The sequence below is a fragment of the Pimephales promelas genome, chromosome 15 (assembly GCF_988280905.1).
Source record: "Pimephales promelas chromosome 15, fPimPro1.hap1.1, whole genome shotgun sequence".
NCBI classification, from domain to species: Eukaryota; Metazoa; Chordata; class Actinopteri; order Cypriniformes; family Leuciscidae; genus Pimephales; species Pimephales promelas.
This window is the reverse complement of record NC_142783.1, coordinates 18,079,492-18,099,011: the sequence shown is the minus strand read 5'-3', so window position 1 is coordinate 18,099,011 and position 19,520 is coordinate 18,079,492. Positions and strand designations below refer to the sequence as shown.

The window sequence follows — 19,520 nt, the reverse complement described above, 5'->3', positions numbered from 1 at the left end:
CAGTCAGCATTTCATTTCTGAACTACTTTTACATATTATTTAGTGTCAACCAATGGCATGGGTTTGGGGCGCACTATTATTCGGACTTTGCAGTCCCGCCTCAAACTTACGTCATAGGTTTGAGACAATGTTGTCAGGATGCTCATTTATGCTATATACCTTGTTTCGTCTTAGATCAAAAGTGAAGGGTTTTTGGGCCAGTGTTTTACTGATTCATTGTGTTTACAATTCTGAAAGAAAAAAAGCAGTTATGGCTACATATTCTAATGGCCCCATAGTTTCCATAGATTCCCAGAACAAATAGACTTATAAGCTTCCCTATTTTAGTGAAGCACAAAAGGGCAAATTACCTGAGTTTTACAACTGAAGAGAAGATAAACAAAACATCTGATTGCTAAAATGCATGTTTGAACCTTCCATTATGTTGTCACGGTTGGTGTGCATCTCCTCCCAGAGTTGTGTCTATGAATTTGAAAGATTCTCTGTTTGTTTTAGGATCGCGGTAGAGCGTTTACAGCGGGTCAGACTAGTGATTCAAAATCGTGCTGATGGAAAGAAGAATAAAGCTGGAATACCTGGATGGATGAAGGGATGAAAATCTCAGGTGAAATGATAACACTGGGGGGATTTTTCTGGCGGTGTTTATAGCTTTCAGAAAACAATAATGCTGTTCAAGAGCAATAGCAAAATAATAAATAGTGAATTATCGAACTTACCTGACAGGTCAAAACACCTGGCTCTGTCGGTAACACAAGTAATTTGCTGCATGAAAAAGAGACAGACGGATCAAAATCAAGAGATTTCTGTACTCGGAAAAGATTTTCAGGGTTTCAGTTTTTGCCATTAATGAATATTTCAAAATGTAAAGCAAGAATTATGAATGTCACTGTAAAATGTTTGGGTTTAACTTAAAATATGATTCGTACTGTATCATCTAAATAAAATTGATAAAATAAAATAAAATATTTATTATATAACAAAACTGTATCAACCTGACCAAAAGTCAAATTTAGAAAGAACATAAAAAAAAAATAATAATAAAAAAAAGACTTTTCCTGTAGGCCTATGTGGGGGGAGCAGGTCCCAATTGTTATTGTGTATTTGTGTGATACAGCAGGCTACCAATGAGCTAATGCTAAAGTATTTTGTGAAGCTCAGCTATACAGACACCATAATATACCTCAAACAAAATGTAATCATCAACATTTGAAAGTGACATGGCACAGTTTATGTAAATTTCTAGTACGTCACACAGCACAGATCATTTTAGCTCAATCTGGCAATCTAGCCGCTAGACTGTAGCTAGCAGATGGCAGTTAGCATCTATCAGGCAACGGACTGATGAAGTCCCTCAGTCAACCTGCTGTAAACATGAACAGGACGTCATATGGGATTTTGCGTTTAGAGCAAAACAAATTAAGCATCGCAACGTGCGAACGAACACTCTCCCGGTTGAATGTCATTCCGAAAGAAAAGTCTCAACAAGGATGACTTAAGGCCATGGATTTGTACCTCTCTTTCTTTGTTTGATGTTTTCCATCTTAATAAATGTGGAAACTTCTGAAGCCCATTGCTGCTAAGCAAGGTTCTGTGCTGTGTATTGAGGAAAATGAAATGACAAAGTACAAAATGCATTGATGTGTCAGGAGGGAGAGGACAAAATGAAGTGATAAAAAGAGCTCTGCTTCCTCCAGGCAGAACGGGACACAGCTTATAAACTTGACTTCCACAGACGCATCTCAAGTGCATTTCCAATTCTTCACTCAGACTCCAGGAGACCCACTCCAGCGCTCGGCAGTCTGGGTGGCTTTGTATCAGCAACTGTTTGAGAGCATATATTTCTCCCTTTTTTTTTTCTTCATTTAATTAGTTGAAAAAATGAGTTCGAAACATTTTATACAGTAAAAGCTCTCAGGGATTAAAATCAGCCGCACATTTTCCTTTCAGCATCTTTTCTGCAATAAAGGATAAATTATTTAAAATAACACAACCTTTTATCTCACACCCTTTGAAGGCAGCAAATTAAAAATGTAAATTGGGATCTAATTAATATGCAAATATATTCATTCCCAGTTAACAATTAGCAATTAAACCTGCAGTGTCTAGAAAGAGCATAGACCAAATTAATAACTTAATTTATCATTAACAAAATTAAAATGTACACATTTTTTTTATTAAAAAAAAAAAAAATGTTACGCTGTCTCCATGGCTCTTCATCAGCAGCAGTGCCGGGAAAAAACACATTTAATAGAACAATTTGGTGCTTGTCATAGAAAATGATAAATAACTAGCCTAAAAAACAACATCATTGGCTACATGGACGGTGACTGCACAGCGTTGCATCTTCACACAACTGGGAAGGAAGTAAACATGCCCATTTCATGCGGTAAAGAAAGAAATCATTGCGAATCCTCAGTCTAGAGAGTGCAATGGACATTAAAGATTAAAAGTGTGAAAGTTATTTATTCTCTACGGTGTTTAGATGTGAGAAATGTGAAATTCTACTCCGTACTGCGGGGAGGGAGGGCAGTTATTTCACTTCAGACACTCTGTGGCTTTCTGATGAATGTTCATCGCTCAGAGCTAAGCAGCTCGACAGAGTTAGGCTGGGAGCAAGGATGTTTTTGGGGAGCTCTGCAGCACTGCATTCGCTCTAATGGGAGGACGGTTCAGTCTGAAATACAAACTTTTCACAAAATCTACGCCTTATCCTGCAGGGAGATGTGAAATGCTGAATCGTTTGATGATGCTTCCTCGGCTTCTGAGGCGAGCACTCATACTGTATGGGGCGCTTCTGTAAGTCTTTTCTCTTTGTTATTTTCTGTTACTACAATTGCCACCACCTCCGACAGGATTTGCACTTCAGTGGCGGTGACACTTCAAGAAACGTTACTCATTTACAAGCCCCTGGGATAGTAACTGATATCAAGAAGTTTCTGTGTGTTCTGAGACGGAGTGGACACGGAAAACTTCGAATGAGAAACTTCAAGACACTAGCTTATGACGCTAAACAAAGAAAACGGGGTATATATGAGGGTGAGAGTGAAAAAAAGTATTAAGCATTTAAGCTTGTTGAACTAAGGGGGCCTGGGGTCCTTCACACAGGCCTTTTGTTTGTTTACCTCTTCTATGAAGACGTAACCAAAAGCAATACTGTTTTACCCACCAAAAAAAAAATCAAAAAAAAAAAATAAAAGAATAGAGAAAGCCCACGGGTACAATAACAGCTTTAAATAGATTTCAGCAGCCATCCTCTTGGGATGATCCTGCCTGGAAAAAAAACCCCACCTAATTTGATAAATATGCTCTTTAAGCAGCAAATTTCATTTAGCATTCTCTTATTAGAAATTCACACGCAGTTCTCAACTAAATATCCTTCCTTTTAGCTTCTGCTTAAGCATACATATTTCAGCCTTTTAGGGGGACCACCTACATTCCTTTCAAATTCAGTGGGGTTCATTAGCGGCGTGGAGATAATGCCGAGAGTGTGTTAAATGTAAGCACTGCTAAGTCCCTCATTTTCCACAAATAATTCTCCTTGATCTAATCGTAAATTTATGCAGAAGAGAAAACTGATGCTCTTAACGTTGCTGGTCAATGTAAAATAAGTGCGGAGCTTGAATTATGCATGCATGCATGCATGCTTGTGTGTGTGTGTGTGTGTGTGTGTGTGTGTGTGCGTGCGCTTCTCATTTCCTTTCGTTTACCTGTTTGTTATTGTCTTGCTTTTTTAGTTCAATGAAACGTGGTTGGCTAATTAACCTGCTCCCTAAGAGGGATTAAATGTGTTTATTTTTCTTTTCATCCTCTTTCTTTCATTTCAAAGTTATTTTCACCAAATAATGTTCATTACACATAGCTATTTCAAACCAAATCATCTGCAAAAAATAAACTAATATTAGCAGGGAATGAAAGCGTGAGAAGTGCTGTGTGTTTTAATGCGCATTATTCCACTGTACCTTTAATTGATCAAGAGCCTTTGTGTTTGGTTTCACCTGGTGCTTTTCACAGCTCTGCTTGTAGGCCAGAATTATATCTGTCAGACTGAGACTGTCAGCTAAAACAGAACAAATGTATTAGAGCCACAACAAGAATATTTCATTTTTAATCCTAAAAAAATGAAATGAATCAGCTCCATGAGCTATAGGAATTAGAAAATGCAACATTCATTTTTTTTTCTTGTACATTAATTTATTTTCTTTTTCTTTACCTTATGACTCGGGATAAAAAGTCCTCACTTTAAAAAAAAAATATATTGTTGGTTTAACTTAAAAAAAACGAAGTAACCTGGTTGCTTAAAAATTTTAAGTTCATTGAACAATTGAGTTATTACAATGAAGGAGTTTGATTTAAGTGTCAGAAACTCAAAATATTATGTTATCTGAACTACATAAATTATTTAAGTTGATTTAACAAAAGAAAAAAGATTACATAACTTTTATTCATAAATAATTGATAAATTGGAACAGTAAATTGTTAAAAAGTGACCATATAACTTTGAGCATTCTTTTCATCAAAGCATCCTGAAAAAAATCATGTTTTAACCAAAACTATTGAGCAGCACAACTGTTTTCAACATTGATAATAGTAAGAAATGATTATAAATATTTCTTGAACACCAAATCAGAATATTAGAATGAATACTAAATGATCATGTGACACAGGGTCAGATAATTCAGCTTTGCCATCATCACATGAAGAGATTTCTTTCAAAAACATTAAAAAAAACCTAACATATTATAACTATGTTGCTTTTGTGTCAAATGTATGATGTTTCATGAACAAAGAAAAGCACAACTGCTCTGAACGAAGAGGCCGTCAGCATAACATCAATGCCATCTCACCCTCTTGAAGTTGAACCCTGTTCTCCACAAAGTCAGACACCATCTCCTCGTCTGGGGGAAATGATACACGTTTTTCTCTGCCCTCCTTCATGGACATAGATGTTGTTTCTTCCTCTGAGTGCCCTGTCATTCTTCTGGATTGAGCGATGTCTCATGAATTTGACTAACCAAAAGTTCCATCAATATGTAGCTCTGATGTCATGTACTTCTATGTCAGACATCCCATTAGCTCAGACGTCAGTCCTTTGAACTGTAAAATCCATCATATAAGAAAACATCCCCGGACACATCATGTTTCCGTTCTTGCTGCAGAAACCAAACCATTAAATGTCCTCCAAAATCTGCTTCTGTCAAATTGCTGTGTCGTTATTCTGTGGCCTAATAGTCACTACGCAAAAGAAAACCTAAACTCGCAGCATAGCACTTGTACAAAACAGTTACAGGATACCACATTACATGCTTAATTATTCATGAATTGTGTGCCTCTCAAAGCTAGTTGAACTATATAAGTCAACATCAAATATGCACAGGGGGAAACAGAGCCTAATATATTTTTTGAGGATTACTTGAGGTTGTAAATAGTACTGTAGATTAAATGTGTAGCCTAACAGTATGAGTATGACAAACTCAAAGTTTACAGTACACAAATTGGACTAAAATATGAAAAGTGCTCTATAAAATGTTTTAATAAACTAAAATATATACAAATAATTGTGAATACCCAGTAAATGCCTTAAAATTATCAATTTAAAATTGTATCAAGTTGACAAACTGTTGTATTTTCTCTACTCACCAGTAATGTTAGTTTTACAAATTTAATGAGAAATAATTTCTGTTAAATTTATTTATGTTCATATAACAGATTTTGGAGTGCCATCCCCTCCAAAACATAACCAATTACATTATCATGCAGTAATTCGGTACAGAAACACTGCAATACATTTACTAATCTTTAAATGTTCTGCAAAATGAAAAAAAAAAAAAAAGTTTGGCAGCATTTTTTTTTTTCAAATTAGCCTGTTTATTATGATAACAAAACATCGTAGTTTGGCTAAGTGTTTGTGGAAAAATACATATCCCATAAGGCATTGCAAAACCAGGAAACACGCAGCCCTCTTTCTAACCAATCGCGATCGCTGAGCTTCACTCTGAAGAGCCGTTTTGCGGGAACTTTGGAGAGGAAGAGCTGTTACTTGCAACCTGCCACTTACGCTCGTAAAGGTTGGTAGAATATTCTCGATCTGCTTTGATAAAGTGTCATGTCCAAATATGTTTACTAGCGGATTATGAGTACACATTATCGGCTCTATTGTGATACAAAGCCGGCATAAGGCAGCTAACTCTGCTAGCATAGCGAGTTGAAATAACCTAGTTGATACGCAGTTTCCACCCAAATACAATATAAATAACTCAGCGTCACTTTCATTGATAATATTATGTGACATTATCCGCATGTTTATCTCTCCTAAATACTTGTGTCATTCCCAAACAAAGTAAAGCCATGCAAATCTATTAATGTCTGTTTTTTTCTTTAAAATATAAAAGTGAAACAAACGGCATCATTGTCAGGACTGCAAATTGAAACCATAACTATCCCTAACGCAAGTGTCATCGTCACTGACCTTGTCATTAATTGTAACTTAGTGCTTATACGAGTACATGTCTCATGTTGAAAGTCTGGCTATTCAATATATCTACGTCTATAATTATGACAGAGACACTCACCTCACATGTCTGTCACACCCTAGTCTTGTTTGCACAGGTAAGTTAGTGTAAAGTAGGCCTGTATCTCTGAAAAAGCTCATGTGTTCATTATAGGTAAAGTTATGTCCATAATCAGATATGTGAATACACTACATCTGATGGTCAGGCCTTCCAGAATGAAAATTATTTTAATTCGACCTTGTTTATTTATTTCCATTAGTATTATTATTATTATTATTTTAAAAAATAAATAAAATATAATTGTAGGACACCAACCAAATTTAAGCAAATATTTAGAAAAATATTCCACAAAACAGTTTATAATAAAAATGTATTTAGACATGTTGAATGTAAGTAACGTTTTCAATGAAACTATTCACTCTCTATATATAATGTAATCAAAAACATGTTGTATATAACTAGAAATAATGGAAAATAAAACTATTATCCTTAGGAGGGCTGGGCAATATGGACAACAATCTATTTTTTGTGTGTGTGTCTTAAGTGCTGATATACAGTGCATATCTCTGTATTTTCTACTTTTTTCTATTTAAATAACAAAATTATCTTTTGTTTGTTTTACTGTTATTTCACATCCTGCCCAATGTTGTCCTCATATTAAAGGCTATGAAAATAGTGATTGTAACCATGTAGGCTGATGCAATGTGTAAGATGGCGCTTGTTCCCTGAAGTCTGAGAAATTTAGCAGAGACTTGCTAAGGATTGTCCACTCCTGTCCTGACAGCAAAATGGTAATATATTTACAGACAGAAAATATACCTGTGGAAAGTAAGTTATACACTAGGACAGACACCTAATAGCAAATGCATTAAACAGCTCAAGTATCTGTCAGAGCAAGTCACTTTATACGTGTTACGAATTATTTTGAAGCCCTTAATGTATAGCATCATGCTTAGGACAAATTGGATTATCCACTTTCCCCACATCAGCTCACTCAGGGTCGATGCGCTCGTAATATCAGACTACTGTATATTGCCTCATATCATCCTAAATCATTTATAAGAATATATAGATATAACACACAAACTCCATACAATGCCTAGTCCTAAACCCTAGTGGTCCCAAATTCAGTTGTAATGATGATTGGGTTTGTCTTGTTTGATACATTTAAGAAAAATGCCACCTAAGTCCAAGGCAGGTGGGGTGAAGAAAGCGAGAGCTCCACCCAAGAGGAAACTAGCTGAAGAATTCCCACCTGGAGAAGTCCTTACAGATAATGCAAAGAAAAAATGGAAGCTTGGATCTGCTGTTGGGCAGGGAGGTTTTGGCCTGCTGTATCTCGGTAAGATTTGTTTTAAAAGTATGAAGTTCTAATGTTTTATTTAGATTTATTTAACATTTGTTCAAATTTGTCATATTTCATTTTAGCTAATGAAGACTCATCAGGATCTGTTGGCACTGATGCACCTTATGTCATTAAAGTGGTAAGGGACAGTGTGTATCTTTTTATTGTTGCTAATGGTAGGTATGTGTCCAGAGTTTGAATTTCTTCGAATGCCTGTTATGTTTGGGTGGTCAGAATTCGTTTTTAATGTAATTTATCAGTTGAAGAATTTCTGTGGCCTTAACTAGAAAAAAAAATAAAAATAGAATACAACAGAAAATAATTAAATAAAAATGCAATTTTTGATAATCATTGCATTTATTATTAAATAAACAAAAAAAGTGCCAGAGACTTTTGCATGAGCATTTACCAATCACATTTCCTTGAATGAACACATGTTTACATTTTACAAGCATTTCAAATAAAATTTTGTGCTTTGTTAAAATGGTATGGATATGTGAAAATATAAGTATACTTTCCCTCTACAGGTTTTTTTTTTATATGTATGGTTAATTTTTATCTTCTTTTTTTTTTTCTTAATGTCATTTATTTTTGGTACTTATTTTTACTGTGTTGCAGGAGCCAAGTGATAATGGACCTCTCTTCTCTGAACTGAAGTTCTACATGCGAGCTGCCAAACCTGATCTAAGTATGCCCTTCTGACTGCAGACACACTCTCATATGCATGAGGAGCCAGGCTGAAAAAAAGTCGAAGAGCAACTCTTTTAATTAAAAAAAGTTCTGAGCTCACCATTGAGGGCCTTATGGAGGCAGACAAACCACAACTCTCTGCTTTTGGTGGCTCTTATGGCTGCCCCAAGGCCACAATCTTGCGCTTTATTTAATAACAATCCAAATGTCAGTCTCCCTTGACAATTAAATGCTATATTACTAAGGGATGCTCATGTTTTATTCATTGGAATATTGTAATGTTGGTAAATATTTGTCCCACCAGCAGATTACCTTGCGGCACACTCACAGTTTGGTCCCTGGGGAATACTCTTATATTACTTTGAGCACCAACAAGTTTAAATAATAAGTTTTCAATTTGTTTTTCTTTATGAATTGATCATGTGATTGGTTTTAACTGTTAGTGTGATTGTCTTAGTTCAGTATCAGGTCTCACTGTAGTGTTTCTTCTTTTCACTGGGAAGTGAAATGGTAATGTGTTGTGATTTGGGTTTGTGACAGAATGTTTTATATTTTGATTCAGTTGGGGCTTGGATGAAGTCAAGGAAAATCGACTATTTGGGAGTTCCAAAATATTGGGGCTCAGGTTTTCATGAGAAAGGTGGTAAGAGGTAGGAAAAATCATAATTTTCAAAAGTAGTGCATAATGAATATTTTTTTTTTTTTTTTTTTCATTTTTCTTTTTCCTATAAATAAAATGTTTAGGAAACATCTTTGCGCATTTGAACGCACAAGAATGCTGCTTAAATGTAATGATTTCACATTAATCTTCATGACAGGTACAGATTTATGGTCATGGATCGATTTGGAACAGATCTACAGAAGAAATTTGAGGCAAATGATAAGAAATTTCCAAGGAAACTGGTTCTTCAACTGGGTCTCAGACTTGTAGGTTTCTTCTAAGTGGACGTCTATCAGAATAAGTAAACTGTTGAAAGTTTAATCGTGCATCAAGTTATGTTTTGTTTGTTTCGCTGACAGTTATGATATCTTCAAATTGACATCTTGACAAAGCAAATATTTCATGTCATTGAAATACCCTTCACATGTCACTCGTGATTAATTTATTTCACAACCAAAATTTCCAATAATAGGTGGGGTTACTAAAATAAAATGAGCAATGAGGGAGGCCACTCTTCTATAGAATAATATACAAATAATTATTGAACATTTATAACTAATAAACTTTGTCAAAAACCTCTTAAAATGCACAGAAATCTTCAATGTGAGTGTTTGTGGCATTGCATGCAGTGAGAGAGAATCTTACATTCCAGTGTTATTATAAAATCTCATATTCTAACAAATCTTTCATCTCTAGCTTGACATTCTGGAGTACATCCATGACCATGAATATGTGCATGCAGACATCAAAGCATCCAACCTTCTTCTGTCCTACACCAACCCCAATCAGGTTTGTTTCAAGCCTTCCACATGTTTAACAGATCTCTGTTGCCATGGCTGTACAGCTCTAACTGTAGAGACATAGACAGGGTGTGCAAACTGTAGGACTATACAGAGCTCCTACTTCTTTTAATTGGAGTACCAGTGATTTGCAATGTAAGAAACTACTTGTCTTATTTTTTTTTCCATCTGTTAATGAGATTTGGGTGGGAAAAAAGCAAAACAATTTAAGCCTTTAATGCGGCTCATAAACTGGAGAGATTAGAGACAGTATTGAAGCTGTCTCTAGCAAATAAGGTTGGGGGGCCTGGGCAGGGGCAAATATTTAATTTGAAGATTAATAATGTATCAGTGGTGTATTATTAAGATGCTATTTTTAAAGTCACAATTTAAAACTCGGCCTCTTGGGATTAGTCACTGCTTACTTGGTGAGTCTGAGCATCCTTTTTTTTAATTACTTGGGTCTTTGCTTCTGAATATATGTATTTCTGTGTTTTATAAATGTGTGTTAAGTACACAGACACTGAAATGCACCGGTTGTAAACTAAATAAGACAAATGCCTAGTTATTTTTTCATTTCAATCAGATATAGGAATGATTTGAAGTGTCATTCTATGAGAAGAACATAAGAATGCTCTTTAATACTAACAGCAAAAACTGAATTCTGAACTGAATGTAAGTTACTCTTATGAACTGGATCTTATAACAAATGATTCCAAAAGACTCAAACTCATGAGTTAAAGATAAAATCAGTCAGGCAAAGCTTTTACTAAATTAACATCTGAAAGTAATGTTAACATACATTTTAGTAAGGTGATCAATCAGTAACCACTTGAATGGATTTGAAATTCTTTTACAAAGCAAACTTGTAATTAGAGACACATTTGCAGCACTTTTTTTTTAATAAATGTTATTTCGTAAATTTATTATGTATACACTTTATAAGTGAAGGATGGACAAGGGTGGAAAAACAGAACTCCTTGTCCAGAATATGAAAAGATCAATCAAATGCAGATCTAGATTAGGCTGGAAATAAAAAGGTTTGACTCATCCTAGTATAGAGCTGCATGATTCTGGTTAAAATGAGATTTTTTTGTTTGTTTGTTTGTTTTGTTTCAATATTACCATGATTTGGTACATGCAACTAAAAATAATTTACTAGAGTTTCTGACAAAATGTTAATGGCTGCAGTCTGTTTAAAACATTTAATTAATCTGAATCATTCATTCAAACTGTATATATATATATATATATATATATATATATATATATATATATATATATATATATATATATATATATATATATAATGACTAAATTATAAATACTTCACTTGTTCCATTACTGGATGTGTCAGCATTTTTTTTTCCAAGTCTCTTGAATGAATGATTCAATGACAAATATATTTTTTAACAGTCACCAGGTGCCCATTGTAACAATGTAACAATGTAATCGATACAATCGTTATTTGAAGCTCCAAGTTTCTTTCATAAGGTAATTTGCTCTATTTTGATCACTACCGTAGACATCAGTGACTGTTTACATGTTCACCAATAATGTGATTATTTCTGATAATCAAGGTCAATCGCAGTAAGACACAAACAGAACTCTTTACTCCAGTTAAAGCAACACCAAGTAACTTTTCCTCTGCGGTCGCCCTACAGGTTGGAAGCGGAATTGTCCGTTACTGCTGTCGTAAATAATTTAGCCTACCGCATCCTACTGTCGCACACGCACACGGCCGTTTTCTTATGTCTCATTTGGCAATCTTACATAGTGTGGATATATCAGATAAAGGATAATCCATGAGTGCATTTCACCATGTCACGACTTGATGAACCACTGAAACGATTTTGGAAACATTATTTTTAGGTAAAAAATCGTACTTTGTGTTGATTTAACATGCAATTTTCATTATTCTTATTATCTGCTATAAGTATGGTTATATCACACTCAGATAGGCATACAGTATGCATGTTTCTGGCCATTGTTTAAAATCTACTAGCATCAAATTCAAAATACATTTATATGGATGTACTGGATATTATTCGGCTCTGTGATGAACATCGCAATGCCGGGTTTGCATACTCTGCAAGTTGTTGACCGAGTTTGGTGATTTGGAGAAGAGAAAAATTCAGAATAATGTTATGGAGTTCATTCATGAAGTGTGAACAACACACGATATTCGTGTAAATCTATGCACATTCACATGCGCACTTTGGTCAGAGCGGTAATAATGTGATTACGGTGTTATCATGCCTGTTTATGCCTGTGTTTTGCTGTTTGTGCAGTATTGGAATATCATTTATGTAAACCTTGTAGCATTCACCTGATTTAGTAAAATGGTGTTATTTTTGTACAACAATTTCCACAAATTTGTAGAAGAACTGACTACTTTGAGATAGATGACCATCCTACAAACTGTTTAATAGTTGGCAAGTGTGGGTTGAAGACATTTTGATCTCTTTGATCTCACATAAACATATCCAGATGTAAAACGCAGGGTAAAAAGTGACTCTTCAGACTATATACATTTTCACTTTGGGAGGACACTTTTGTTCTTGATTATATTTCTGTGCGTTTGTCATGCAGTTTTGTACACCGCATGACAAAGTTAAAGTTTAAGTAGTTTTTCTTAAAAGTTAGTGATGTTTGTCACTGTGGGTGAGCTGTTAATGTTTACTGTTGCAAATTGGTGTATACAGTTATTTTTGAGACACTACCTGAACACATCAAATAATTTTGCACTTTTTTGGGGGGGTAATAGGTGCACCTGCAATTTGTGCAGACTGTTTTAGTATCTTTGGAACCCTGTTAGCTGCTTCCTGTTGCTTTGAAATTGCTTCTATCAATGTGTTAATTGTCCTCTTATATGTGACACTGCTAATTGGCAGTCAGTCTATTTGCAGCTGCATATGTGATTTTATTTGTAGTAACCTTATTTCATTTACAAGTCTTTTTAATTTTCTGTAATTAATTTAGAAGTGATTTACATTGTTGTTGCACAGGAAAAAATTGCTTATGATTTTATTTATTTTTTTGTTTAACCCAGGTATATTTAGTGGATTATGGATTGGCCTATAGATACTCTCCTGAAGGTGTGCCAAAGGAATACAAAGAAGACCCAAAGAGGTGTCATGACGGGACCATTGAGTTCACTAGTATTGATGCGCACAAAGGAGTTGGTAAGAAATTGCAACAATCTGGTCTATTTTCACTTTTAAGTTTAGACTAGGTGAATATGACCTGAAAACTAGATTTATTTATTTTTTTTTATATAGTTATTTAGTAATATACGTATATATAGTTGAATAAAATGCATTGCACTTTTTTTCTGGTTTCACCTCACCCCAATCTAAACTAAATGATTATTTTGCCTAAGTTTCTACATTGTCATTTAAATAAGCTGAAAAAAAAACTGTAGTTTATTAAGGTTAAATCTTGCTAACCATTCGTACTAAATAAAATTGAGTAAGCACACTTAGATTATAATTTTATTAGGTATTCTGAGTAAATGATTTGTTTGTAACGCTTAACTAATGTTAAAATCAAACCGTATTGTAAATGTTTTAGGCTAACTAACATGAACTAACCATGAGTAATTGTTACTGTATTTATTAATCTTTGTTAATTTTAGTCAATAAAAAATACAGTTGTTCATTGTTTGTTCTTGTTACTTAACAGTGCATTAATTAATGTTAACAAATACAACTGTTGTAGGCTACTGGTAAATGGTGAAATTAACATTAACAAGATTAATAAATGCTGTAGAAGTTTATTAATAGTAAATGTTAACTAACGTAATTATCTTGAGTTTAATAAATGGAACCTTACTGTAAAGTGTTACCGATTTGTTATACACTGATTCAGACATATCGTGAGTTCAGTGTTGGACAGATGAGTTGTGGCCGCCAAAAAATGTTCAATGTGGGAAAAACCCTGAATAATGTTCTTAAATGTTAATTTATTGATACTTTGCATTAATTACTACAAAAGTGGGCAACCCCTTAAAAATGGCCTCTTAAGTTAATGTTTTATTAAGTGTGGGGGGAAATATTACATTTCAGCCCCTTCAAGAAGAGCAGACCTGGAAATCATGGGTTACTGCATGATCCAGTGGCTTTGTGGCCGTCTGCCATGGGAGGACAAACTTCAGGACCCATTGTATGTCAAAGACTCCAAACTCAGGTGAGTATCTTAAACCTCACTTGTAGCATTTTGGATTTTACTTTTTTTCTGAACCAAGATGTAATCTACCTTATTTTTTTCCATTCGATATTAATGCATGAAAAACGCTATTTGACTAATTCATTTGATTCCTTAATTGCCTTCAAACTAATTTCTGGATAATAATCATGGGTTAGATTTAATACATTATAAGAAATACATTTCAAGATATTGTATGATCCATTTTTTTTTTTTCTCCTCAGGTGTAGAGACAATATTGATGAGTTTTTGAAAAGCTGTTTCACTTCCGAAAATAAACCAGGTGAGAAAAAGAACATAGCATTATTTAAGTTCATAGGAGAAACTTTCATATATTTAAAAAGATGAATGCACTTTGGTTGTAAATGATCTATTATATAGTTTTTATTACAGCAGCTTAATAGTATTGGACCTTAAATGGCACATAACAGTTTCTGCCAATCTCATGTTAATCTTGAGTGACCATAGAGTGGTGTTGCATCCTTCATATCTCCGAAGAGTATTCAGATTTATAAAAGAGAGATACGCTGTACTGTTTTTTTTCCAAAAAACTGTACAGCTCCTGGCGGTGGGCTGAGCTAAAGAGCCACGCACAATACAAAATCTCTTTATCCCTGGATAACTTTTGATTCTCTATACGTTCGTGTTGTTTACAATATATACATTTACGTACCGATTGCCAACAAAACACAGACATTTGACATTACTTACCACCTGCAATTCCGACTCATGACCGGGATCTGGACCATCTTTCAGTTTCAAACGGTCTGCAATTCCAGAATCAAACTGGGCCTTGTTTATAAAACATTTGTCTCCAAAGTGCCGGAAACAAACAAACACACTTGCAACAAACTCTGTGGCTGCCCTGGAAACACTGACTGCATCCACTGTAATGCTGTGTTCTTTGGGAAGCCGAACAAGGTTATCTTTCCCTCACAACCAAAACACACTGATTTCGTGGTCTAAAAACAAAATGACAGCGCTGCCAACGGCTTCCGTAACCCATATTTAGCATGTTGATGGGCATTCGCTTGCTTTCGCTATGATGCGTGCACACGCTCTTCTGAGAGAAATGCCGATACAAGGAATTCCACCTGTTGTGGTGTCATACAGGGCCTACTTGGGGGAAGAAAAAAAAAAAAAAACCCGAAACTTGTACAAACCCTGAGGGAGTCAATTTAGTCATGTGTCCAACTCGTTTTTTGTAACTTTGGCCATGTTAAGCATGAGAATCCCAACTTTTTAACAGTGTAAATTAGTCAGAATGTGAAATAGCATTAGATATCCCCTTTAAGCAGTTTCTCACAACTAAATGGCATTTAAGCATACTCGGTAGCGACCGCAGAAGCACCTGTGAATTCTGCAGTAGTATTTTTTTGTTTGTCTGCCAAGCGGTAATTGAATAGACGCACTTTCGAGCTCTGATCCACAAACAAGAGCACGAGGGCCTCTTCTCGTGGTAATGAGTGTCGACCTGCTGATTTAGCCTTAATTATATCTAATCTATCATATATAGTGCTAATTCTCACAACTTCTCACACTAACTTTAAACTGGAGTGTAATCACTTTCCACTTTTTATACAGATATACATTTTCTGTTGACAAATATTTTAGTGAAATGTTTAGTAAATCTAAAAATTGACAAAAAAGTGCACATAAACATTGTATCAGCTACCCCGCTCGACCACAAAACAGTTTTTAAACAAACTTGTTTTTCACCCTTCTCTGTTCTCGACCTCTGCATTGCCTAGTTTTGCAGTCAGTATGTGGCAGTCTGTACTTTTGCAGAACTTTAGGGCGTTCTTTCTTTGTGTCATTTAAAAATCAAAGATGTCTTTGGCTCCCTTTGCTCAGTCGCTGATGTGATGGCAGTTCTTAAGCCGTGTGACAGCCGCGCGGCAGACGGCGAGATCCCTCCTCAGGCTGTTGTCTTGTGCGTACACGGCGCATCACAACACCGAGGTGATGGGAGGCAGCACTGTTAGCACGGCCATCACGACTAATTCTGTTTGGTGTGACTATTTTAGCAGCCGACAGTAAACAACAGTTTGTGAGCGGAGAAGTAAAAGGAACAAAGTGACAAATGTCAGCCCCTCTCCTCTAAACTTAGCCTGAAGGTTAAAGTGTGAGCGTCTGCTGTGAAGACACTGCCCTATAGGGACTGTTCTGTCAACGCTAAACGCACAAACATACGTGCACTTACAACTTATTAACGTTGGACTTCTTTTGCTTAATCACACACATAAATGCTCTTCGTTTGCTTATTGACCCAGACGTGTCTTTAACATTATGCAGCTGTATCGCTATGTCTGAATGAAAAAAAAATCCATCTGCATTAAGATTTAAATGTTGTGCGTAATGTCTTTTTCAATTTCCAGAGGAAATGGGGAAGTTCATGCAAGAGGTCAAGGCTCTCGGATACACAGACAAGCCAGATTATGCAAAATTGCGAGGTATTTTGCAGCAAGGCCTGAAGACCATCGGGGTGACAGATGACAAAAAGCTGGACTTCACCATGTCAACTAACGGCATGGGCCCGCCCTCTGTCAAGGTGAGAGCCACCTTCAGTAGAACATCAAAAAACGACCTCTGTGGCACTCCCTCATTCCCGGCACATTGAAAATGCTCTGACAGTCCCTTTTTGAAGCCGGCGTAAAAAAAGAAGAAGCCAATTCAACATCCTATAATTTGTTTACCTTCTGAAAGCAGATTCAAATTTGAAAATGCTCACACACGATCCAAGACTAATTGCTCAGGTTAGTAGGAAATGCGGTCGAGCGCATTGATTTTCAAATACAATTAACGTGCAATGCTTTTAACGAACGTTTCTTGAGCTTGTATGGATTTTGCAGCCGACACACAAACATGCTCTTTGCTCACCTCATTTTAACATGTTATGATGTTAATATTTTTATGAATGGTTAAATATCTTAATTTTTAGTATTTATCTCTGCATTTCAAATGGAAGAACGTAATTTGACCTTAGTTTCTTATCCTATATTGCAGTCAACACCCTCAAGGTGTCAGCTGGTATGAGAGCTCTCTCTGAATACTTGCTCTGAAAAAAAGATCTCGTTAATCACTCAATCGTTTTATCTGGATTTCAAGCGATATGATCTTTAGAAGTGAATTCTGCAGCCGTCACGTGTATCGTGTGTAAAACAAACTGTCCGAGCCCGCAAAGATGCCCTTGATGGCATATACTTTGTGAAAATGATAAGACCGTGGCTTCATTCATGGGGTCCGGCACAAAGAACTCTTGGCAACAAAGCCGTCTGCATCTCAGGTTCTCTCCAGCGCCCGGGTGTTTATCCCAGTGGCCCCTCCTCTTCCTCCCACAGACAGGTCCTGAGTGCCTGTGTTTATTCCCTGCTAATGTATCACAAATTTGCTGACACGGTAACCTTGGAGTCGGCGCGGGCCGGCAATCAGCGAGCCGCACTTACAACGGGAGGGGACGGACTCTCCTCACTTCCCACAATGCAGTTTGCATATGGAAGGTGCCACCAGGGAGCTGGCCCATGCCAGCTGAGGGTTACCTGCCCACTGCCGTTATTGTATGTAATTATCGAGCCAATCTGTTCAGCTCAGCAGGGTCTGGATGGTAATCATGAGGCAGCAATTGGCAAAATGGAAGGGAAATGTGAGGGGGTGTGGGGGGGCTAGTAAGGATGATAGTTCAAGTCCGAGAGAGGGGCGAGCATTCATTATGCAGTCTGAGTGAAGAAAAGGGAGAATTTGATTGCTGTCGTTAAGTGCATCTTCTTCATAACCCCTGGTTCGGTTAGCACCATTTCTTTGAATTGAGGACTTGAGCTTCAATGCTAGAGTTTTCATTTGAGGAGGGGACAAAAAAACAAGGATTTTTGATTGATGAAATTGTTAAAATAGTTTAAGCCATAGTAAGTTTTTTTTTTTTTTTTTTTTTGGAGTTCTGTTTGGGTTTGGTAAGTTTTTGAAAGAAGTCTTTTATGCTCGCCTAGGCTGCATATATTTGGTAAAAATACAGTAAATTGTGAAATATTATTACAATTTTTATATTATTACAAATACATTTTCTGTTTTAATATATTTTAATGTATAAAGTATTCCTGTGATGGGACAGCTGAATTTTCAGCACTATTTACTCTAGCCTTCAGTGTCACATGATCTTACAGAAATCATTCTGACATGATGATTTCTTACAGAAATCATCCCTTCTTAGTAGTCGATTTGATCTTCCTCCAAGGTTGCTGTTGGCAAGTGAATTGACCACTGCTCTTCCATCTTTTCCATCCTCATGTTCGTATCTTTATTTTTGACGGGAAGACTTCCAAGCGAAAGAAAGCAGAGGAAAAAGGCCAGTCTGCTGATGAAACCGAAGACGCCCCTGCAAAGAAGAGGCGAGCTCCACAGAAAAAGGGTAAGCCATGTTAATAGACATTAGAGTAATCTCTAGCTTTACCCTTTTGCAATCTTCATCAAATGTAGTAACAATGGGAGTGATAAACACTTTAAAATGATCATGTAACCTGCTTAGACGTGAATGGAGCTAAAAAGGCGGCGACTCCTGCAAAGCGGGCGGCAAAAAAAGAAGCTGAGGCCTCCTCTGATCCTGCGGTGAAGAAAAGCAGAGGAAGGCCCAAGAAGAACTCTTAATCCTCTTCGAACTCTAGTTCAAGTTGTTTCCTTTTTCTATCTTTTAAATTGTCTGGTCTGTGTTTGTTCCCTGTGGTTTCATTTTCTTAAACTTTAGCAGGGTGTTGGGCACACTCTCTCGCAACTGAAATGATAATAAATAAGAGGTAAAAAAAAAAACGACAGTGGCTTTGAGTTGTGAGTTATTTTCATTCCTTTGTAATGCCTTGAATAATCAAGCCTATGCGGATGAGGTCCAGAGGGGATTGCTTTGCCCCCGATAAGGAAATCCCTGAAGGAGCTCAGAGTCCCGACTCTTCCCCCGCCACATTTTCCCCTTGTTGTTGTGCTATGAAAGCCGCCATGCGGCTGGCACTTCGACATCTGTGGGAGAGGCGAGCTGGTCTTTGATACCTGCATCGAGGCAGGCGAACGTGTGGCAGACGCCACTGAGCCCGGTACGTGCTTTTGGAGAAGGGGGCTCTGCGCCTTTCTGCTCGGCTGCCATTTGATCAGGTGGAGACAAAAGACTAGCACTTGGGTCCTACTTTCCATGTCACTCTCACTTGAGTCTTTCTTAACTTCCTGTTCTCCGCTAGGAAATGGCTTCAAAGAGCTATCATTAAAAGTTAGTTGTGGCTGCACCACTTGTTATGCATTGTAACTTTATCGCTGGTTTTGATAAAGCACGGCAGCATTCGCAGGTGTATTTT

At 36.5% G+C, this 19,520-nt stretch overlaps 2 protein-coding genes across 2 annotated transcripts in view; one reads left to right on the top strand and one right to left on the bottom strand.

Moving 5' to 3' along the window:
* The window catches only part of LOC120478837 (protein phosphatase 1 regulatory subunit 37), a 38,059-nt gene extending 32,963 nt beyond the window's left edge, over positions 1 to 5,096 (bottom strand). The window contains exons 1-3 of the mRNA XM_089120274.1: positions 4,845 to 5,096; positions 3,960 to 4,057; positions 717 to 762 (exon numbers count right to left, since the gene is read on the bottom strand). Of these exons, the coding sequence (XP_088976400.1) occupies positions 717 to 762; positions 3,960 to 4,057; positions 4,845 to 4,974 (274 nt within the window). The 5' untranslated portion in view covers positions 4,975 to 5,096. The remainder of the gene's footprint in view (positions 1 to 716; positions 763 to 3,959; positions 4,058 to 4,844) is intronic.
* Positions 5,097 to 5,961: 865 nt separating this feature from the next.
* vrk1 (VRK serine/threonine kinase 1) lies at positions 5,962 to 18,987 on the top strand. The gene is made up of 13 exons (XM_039671007.2): positions 5,962 to 6,065; positions 7,682 to 7,851; positions 7,938 to 7,993; positions 8,473 to 8,542; positions 9,107 to 9,194; positions 9,363 to 9,471; positions 9,902 to 9,994; positions 13,037 to 13,169; positions 14,052 to 14,172; positions 14,415 to 14,473; positions 16,569 to 16,741; positions 18,499 to 18,592; positions 18,710 to 18,987. The coding sequence occupies exons 2-13, from the start codon at positions 7,686 to 7,688 to the stop codon at positions 18,826 to 18,828; spliced, it is 1,281 nt and encodes a 426-aa protein (XP_039526941.2). The 5' UTR covers positions 5,962 to 6,065; positions 7,682 to 7,685; the 3' UTR covers positions 18,829 to 18,987.
* The last annotated feature ends 533 nt before the right edge of the window (positions 18,988 to 19,520 follow it).